Genomic DNA, 7564 nt, shown 5'->3' with positions numbered 1-7564 from the left:
TGGTTGCAGCCGTCATTGTTGTTTGGCGGGCCCGGGCTGGATTCGAACCTGCCACCTTAGGTGTATGTGGCTGGCGCCTTAGCCACTTGAGCCACAGGCACCGAACCTGTTACTATTTTCTTGAGCGTTCTGTTTCTCTTTTCACAGGGATTTTATAAGTTTTCTTGTGATGTCTTTGTTTGCCTTTGATATCAAAAGTTGTACTGGCTGGGTGTGGTGGCTGAAGTCTGTAATCCTAGCACTTTGGGAGGCCAGGATGGGCAGACTGCTTGAGTTCAGGAATTCAAGACCAGCCTGACCAAGAGTGAGACTCCATCTCTAAAAATTGCCAGGCACTGTGGTGGGCTCCTATAGTCCCAGTTACTTGGGAATCTGAGACAAGAGAATCACTTGAGTCCAGGAGTTTGAGGTCACTGTGAGCTATGATACCACAGCACTCTACTGAGGGTAACATAGAGACTGTGTCAGGGAAAAAAAAAAAGTTGTACTGACCTCATGTAATACATTGGGAAGTATTTTCTTCAATATTTTGGCAAGAATTTGTGAAGGACTGGTATTCTCCTTTGAACACTTGGTAATAGTCATAATGATACCATCTGATTCACAATGTAAATTTTAAAGAATAAGGTGTTTCCTCCTTTCACTAGAAGTGGATGGTATAAATGATTGACTATTACCTGGCCATAGTCAATCTCCAGAGGGTAGAACTTTTTGGGATACTTGGTGAAATTTTTGGAGTGCCAGGCGTTCCCAGTTTTTTCCTCATATAACTTCATGAAGTGCTCAATGGCATCCTCTTTGGATGGCATCTGCTCCAGTTTGTTGCTGCCAATCACTGTGCCCACGCGGCCCCAGGACCGGAATATCCAATACCTACAAGGGGTGTTGGAGCAGAGGGTGTCAGATATAACAATGTGAGTCACCTGGTCACATTTCAGGAGTTTCCCTTCCCTGCCATTCCACTTGGGTGAGGAAGAATTTTAAACATCCCCAAATGACACTGATTAACACAAGAGAAACTGCTACTACAATCAGGGCCTTTACTTTATATTTCATTTAACTAAAGGTTATAAGACCTTTACATTAGGGCTGGGCATGGTGGCTCATGCTTGTAATCCTAGCACTCTGGGAGGCCAAGGTGGGTGAACTGCTTGAGCTCACAGGTTCAAGACAAGCTTGAGCCAGAGTGAGACCCTATCTCTAAAAACAGCCAGGTGTTGTGGTAGGCGCCTGCAGTCCCAGTTACCTGGGAGGCTGAGGCAAGAGAATCTCTTGAGCCCAGGAGTTTGAGGTTGCTGTTGAGCTGTGATGCCACAGCACTCTACTGAGGGTGACAAAGCGAGACTCTTGTTTCAAAAACAAAAAAAGAATGTCCTTCCAAATCATATTGGCAAGTGGACAAAACTGGCAATGAACAGATTAAGTTCAAATCTGGCAGCTTGAGGAGTGAATCCTGGAGTTGGTAGACCTTTACATAAACAAACAAACAAAACAAAAAAAAACTCTGGGCTGGGCAGAGTGGTTCACACTGGTAATCCTAGCACTTTGGTAGGCCAAAAGCAGGAGAACAAGCCTAAACAAAAGTGACACTCCCATCATTACAAAAAACAGAAAAATTAGCTGGGTATTGGTGGTACATGCCTGTAGTCCCAGCTACTCAGGAGTCTGAGGCAGGACAATCACTTGTGCCCAGGAGTTGGAGGTTTCGGTGAGCTATGATGATGCCACTAGCCTGGGTGACAGGGCAAGACCCTATCTCAAAAAAGAAATGTTATTCTTCTCCCCAAATATAGCAAGTAATGCTCAAAGTATCATTCAGAAGTCACATTCGTAGAGAAATAATGCTTAAAGATATACCCTAAAAATAAAGAACTTTTGACTCACATCAGAGGCCAAGAGGAAACAAATGAGGGGGTGGTAGCTAGAGTTCTTCAAATCTAGAGACCTAGAGGTGTAGGCTATCATTTTTACTTTCCATTTCAACTGAAAGTATACATCACATATCCTATGCTGTTTAATTAGGTGTAACTGAGTTCATTTTTTCTCATAAGTAATGCAAAACCTAATTTTCATATCACAGTAAATACAGATATGCCATAAACTGACACATAAGGATTTTTAAAGATGAAACCGGGCTCGGCGCCTGTGGCTCAGGTAGCTAGGGCGCCAGCCACATATACCTAAGGTGGTGGGTTCGAATCCAGCCCGGGCCCACCAAAACAACAATGACGGCTGCAACCAAAAAATAGCCAGGTGCTGTGGCGGGCGCCTGTAGTCCCAGCTACTTGGGAGGCGGAGGCAGGAGACTCACTGGAGCCCAGGAGTTGGAGGTTGCTGTGAGCTGTGATGCCACAGCACTCTACCCAGAGGGATAGCTTGAGGCTCTGTCTCAAAGTAAAAAAAAAAAAAAAGATGAAACCATAGACGTCAAAGAAAACTGAGGGTCTTGCTGAAGGGTGTATAAATTCATTCTTCTCTGGCCTTTTCTTGCGAAAATGTTCAGGAAGCACTCCACTAACCTGTGCTAAAAAGGTTTTCTGACCCTGAAAGACCATACTACCTCTACACTTAAAAAACCCAACATGTCTTAAGCCATCAGAAAAATACCCATGTCTATGATCAATTATTAGAATTTAGCTGAGCTCCTTTCACATGCCTTTCTACTTGAACATAAATCCTGTTCTGGGTTGGCTCTAGCAAGGGGCAATGAACACACTAGATGAGGAACACTCTGCCTAGAAATGTACCCCAAATCCAAAATCTGCCCTTGCTTGTATCCACCACATTAAAATATGAAACGAAAACAAACCCAAACCTCTTTAGTAAGTAGGGAGTCTGAAATAACTGTTAAAGAGTAAGTTTAGTGCTTGCCAAACTTAATTTGCTTCTAAAGTTTTGAAACATGTAAAAAATCAGAAAATCTAGGTTCGAGTGCCTAAAAGAAAAACCAGTTGAGAAAATATGGGAAACCACATCCTGGGGTGACTGGTCGCAAGGACAGCAACACTATGGGTGGTAAGCGGTTTGCAGTTTCTTTCCCTTTAACCAAGACTTTATGATACATTTTTATTCTCCATGATTAGATTTCATCCCCCAGGCTCTGAGATTAACTTCAGTTTCACAAAGCTGACAGCACAGCACTAACAGCTGCAGGATAGGCCTGCATCTCTATGTGACACTCAAGGTCCCCAAAACTCACCTGCTTTCCTTGTCATCCTCCAGAAGCTGCAGCTTGTAATAGGAGTTGGTTCCTTTGACAATATCTACCAGGCCAAGGGTGGCACTGAAGACCTTCCCGCCTTTTTCCAGGACGTGTGCAGAGTGCTCCAGACCTGTCCCAGAGGCATAACTCCTCCAGTTTCCTCTTCCCCAGAGAGATGGGTACTCTCCAGAGAAGGGGTCTGTAGGCCTAGGGGTCACAGCTGCTTGGCTATGGTAACTCTACCTTCAAGAGGTTCCCCACAAAAGACATGTATTCTTAGGACTAGGGGAGCCTAAGATGGAGTCCTCAGGTCAAAGGTACTGCCTACCTCCCCCACTCCCCCTAGCTCGCCATGGGCATTCAGACATGTTTTCTGCTCATGTTCCTGTTTGCGTAGAACAGGCGTCCTCCAACTACGGCCCACGGGCTCCTGCCTATGACACTTATCTGGCCTGCCGGGTGTTTTTGCCACCACTGCCTGTCCTGCTTAGCAGCCAACTAGTCCCGGGGCCCACAGTCTGGCCCTCCAATGGTCTGAGGGACAGTGAACTGGCCCCCTGTTTAAAAAGTTTGAGGACTCCTGGCTTACCAGAATCAGGATCAACAGCTGCCCCTCCTTTAAGTGTTAATTTCATTTTCTTTTCAGATTTGTTGATACCTTGAAAAGGGATAGAAAAATATAAACATTCAATTAAGCATAAATTAAAAAGTAAGAGGACAGTGGAAGGCAAGCGAGCAGTTTCCACTGTGTCACCTTCTGAAATAGCATCTATGCATTACCTCCCACCACCCCACAGTCCTGTCATTCTGTACCCACAGAAAACCTAAGTGAGAAAATTGGTCTGGGCAACATCACTCACTGCAGGGACACAAAGGGAGAAGCCCCATGCAGACACATGTGGCCACTGACTCCCCTGGCTCCTGGACCAGGGAAAGGGGCAGCTTGGGGCCCTTACCTTCCTCCTTGATGGGGCCTTTGCTTTTCTTAGAGAGCGTGGACCCTGACTTCCCTTTCGGAACTGCTACTTCAACGGGTTCTGTCTTCACCTCTGCCCCCCAGGGAGATAAAATGTATGTTGAAAACAACTCTGGGAGGCTCCTGGTGGAGGCGGAGATATCTTGGAGAAAATCCTCAGACACAACACGAATGTTGGCTTCTTTTACTTCCTCCATTTTCTTACTCATCTTTTCTATTTCCTCTGCTCAAATCACAAGAGGGGGAAAATACTAAACGTAAGTTTAACTTTAATTTTTTTTGAGACCGAGTCTCACTTTCTTGCCCTGGTAGATCGCCATGGCATCATAGCTCATAACAACCTCAAACTCTTGGGTTCAAGCGATCTTCTTGCTTCATCCTCCCAAGTAGCTGGGACTACAGGCACCTGTCACAATGCCAACCTATTTCTAGAGACAGGGTCTTATTGTTGCTCAGGCTGGTCTCAAACTCCTGAGCTCAAGGAATTCTCCCGCCTGAGCCTCCCTGAGTGCTAGGATTACAGGCGTGAGCCACTGTGCCCAGCTAAACATAAGTTTAAATCTCAAATTAATGGAGTTACATTCACTGTGTACTTCTAAATCCTTGTCATCCACAGCTCTTGTTTCCAAAGTCAATGCCACAGAGTTGTTTTGTATGGTAACCATTGCCTTATATCAGCACCATTTTCCCTTTTCTAAGGTATGAGAAGTTACGGCAGCCTTCTCCAGACCACTGTATAGAATGAGAGGTTAACAGGCAGCCCACAGATCAAATGCATACGGGAAATGCCGTTTTGGAGATCTACAATGGTCGTCCATATAATAAACCAAGTCACCTGTTTATCTTTGGTTAATCTCACATTTCTGAACTCTATTGGAGCTGTGTACTTTTGTTCTGGCAGTGAGCCTATGTATACACATCAGTTGCAAGTGATGAGAACACACATTGAGCATCCCGAATATGAGATGCTTAGGGTCAGCAATGTTTAAGATTTAGGGTTTTTTTTGCAGTTTTTGGCTGGGGCCGGGTTTGAACCTGCCACCCCCAGTTTATGGGGCTGGCACCCTTCTCCTCTGAGCCACAGGCGCTGCCCAATTTAGATTTTTTTTTTTTTTAAGATTTTGAAACATTTGCATTATACTTACTAGTTGAGCATTACTAATCCAAAAATCTAAATGAAATGGCCCAATGAGCATATCCCTTGAGTGTCATGTTGGCTCTCGGAAAGTTTGAAACTTTGGAACATTTTGGATTTTGCAATTAAGTATAAACTATAGCAGCTTACAGTCTTTAGTTGGGACCATAAGACACACGTGAATGTATATACAACAAATACAGAGATCCTCTACTTTAGTGATGTCTGTGTCAGGCCCTTCCTCATTGGACCCTCAATATAACCTATAAAAGACAAACACATTATTCCCATTTTAGAATAAATTTAAACTCACTTTTCGTACTGATGCACAGGGAGGCCTTGTTGGTCGTCCCTGTCAATCTTCCCCCAAGTTTTTCAATCATGGCCTTCACTTCATCCTTGTTCCGGGACAGCTTTCCAAGAGTCAGGATCTTCATGTTAGATAAAGGCTTATCTGGGATGGGAGAGCAGAATCATTAAGCAGGGTCTACTCTGGCACGACTCCCTAGAAAACCCAGAGCAGGCCGCAGGGTCCCAGCCTCAGCACTCTTCTTTCATCAGCTTGTCCTTGGGAAAAGTTATTGACAAAGCAGAGGACAGGACAATAAACTCCACCTGAACATCTTCCTTTATAGAGAAAGGGGACAAGCCATGAAATGCTGCTCCATGAACAGGCCGGCTTTGCTAGCTGTGAGCCAGGAGTTACCCTGGTCTGCTCCAGGGGCAGAATAGGAAGACTGCATCTGGGGATGAGGGGAGAGAGAGCTGGAGTGGGACAGGAAAGAGAGGACAGTTTGTGTGAACTCCCAGATCCTGTTATCCTCTTCCATTTCTGTCTGAAAATAAACTACTGGGTTTTTTTTTTTTTTAAGAGATAGTCTTACTTTGTCACCCTCGGTAGAATACTGTGGTGTCACAGCAACCTCCAGCTCTTGGATTCTCTTGCCTCAGCCTCCTGAGTAGCTGGGACTATAGGTGCCCACCACAATGCCCAGCTACTTTTTTTGTTGCAGTTTGGCCAGGTCCGGGTTTGAACCTGCCACCCTCGGTATATAGGCCTGGCGCCCTACTCACTGAGCCACAGGTGCCGCCCTAACTGCTGTTCTTATTAATTAACCCCATTTAAATATTAGCTATGTTCATGTCAGTCCCTCAGAGCTTTGGTTAGCATGACCACACTGAACTGAGATAACTGACTCCAGGCAAAAACCAGCAGTCTGGCACGTCATGTGTCCAGCAGTGACCCAGGCTGGAAGGGCCTGAACACGGCCATACCTTCTGTTCGTTGACATTCAGACTGCAGCACTGGTGACACGCTGCTAAAACACAAGTGCTGCAGGGAAAAGTCCTCCATGAGCGAGCATACGACAAGGGACATGAAAACTGGGGAGGTCTCCACAGAGAACCAAATCATTAGTCTGTGTATGAAATACAGGTGAGGGGAGAGCAGAGCGGACCCTCAAAGAGGGGACTGGAATGCCACCCCCTCCCTGGCCCATCATATGTGCCTCAGATCCAGGCCGTAAACAGCAGAGTGGACTTGGGATGACACATAAAGTAGTTACCACTGGTTCCGTCTTGGGCATGGGAATGAGGTCACCAATAGGTTCATGTTCAGGGGTAGAACCCTCATCCTCTACCCACCAAACTGTGGCCTTCATCATTAAGACTATCATGTGTCCTGAATAAATAAGCAGCAGGTCTCTTCTGGTAAAACACACATGTGGTTCTCACTGTCTTTGTGGCTTGGAGTATTTCTCACTAATGCTGATCAGTTAACTTTCTCTGCATGTAACACAGATCCAAGCATCAGGCAAGGCTCAGGAAGACTAGGAGATGCAGCGAAGTCAGAGAGTGAGGCCTGGAGAGACCTTCAACATGTTCTTGCAGTGCAGAGACCTAGAATGCTAGGACTTTCTCGGGAGCCCCTCCTCTAGCCTCGTAGGATGAGAAAGTCACATGTTCTTTCCCGATGTTTATTTCCTTTACGCTATGTCTTGCTGCGAGGTGTGTCAAGGGAAGGGAAGAGGCCCAGAGCCTACAGGGCTTACCCACAGAATTCTTTCTTTGCTGATTCTGTGGGTAAGAATCAGCAAAGACACCCAAGAAGGAAACCCTTTTCACCAACTCCATGTACCAGAAACCCTCTTCACCAACCCCATGTACCAGCAAACCCTCTTCACCAACCCCATGTACCAGCAAACCCTCTTCACCAGCCCCATGTACCAGAAACCCTCTTCACCAGCCCCAT

General features: G+C 45.8%; 1 protein-coding gene across 2 annotated transcripts in view; it reads right to left on the bottom strand.

Annotated features, from left to right (window-relative positions):
- PARP1 (poly(ADP-ribose) polymerase 1) overlaps positions 1 to 7564 on the bottom strand; it is a 52046-nt gene that overhangs the window by 19537 nt on the left and 24945 nt on the right. For both annotated transcript variants that reach the window (XM_003790989.1, XM_023513884.1), the window contains exons 9-13: positions 5627 to 5767; positions 4159 to 4401; positions 3792 to 3860; positions 3200 to 3332; positions 678 to 873 (exon numbers count right to left, since the gene is read on the bottom strand). In XM_003790989.1, coding sequence (XP_003791037.1) covers positions 678 to 873; positions 3200 to 3332; positions 3792 to 3860; positions 4159 to 4401; positions 5627 to 5767 — 782 coding nt within the window. The remainder of the gene's footprint in view (positions 1 to 677; positions 874 to 3199; positions 3333 to 3791; positions 3861 to 4158; positions 4402 to 5626; positions 5768 to 7564) is intronic.

The sequence above is a fragment of the Otolemur garnettii genome, unplaced genomic scaffold, assembly GCF_000181295.1.
Source record: "Otolemur garnettii isolate 467f Iridium unplaced genomic scaffold, OtoGar3 scaffold00045, whole genome shotgun sequence".
Lineage (NCBI taxonomy): Eukaryota > Metazoa > Chordata > Mammalia > Primates > Galagidae > Otolemur > Otolemur garnettii.
The sequence above is the reverse complement of the archived record's forward strand: the minus strand, read 5'-3'. Positions and strand labels throughout refer to the sequence as shown.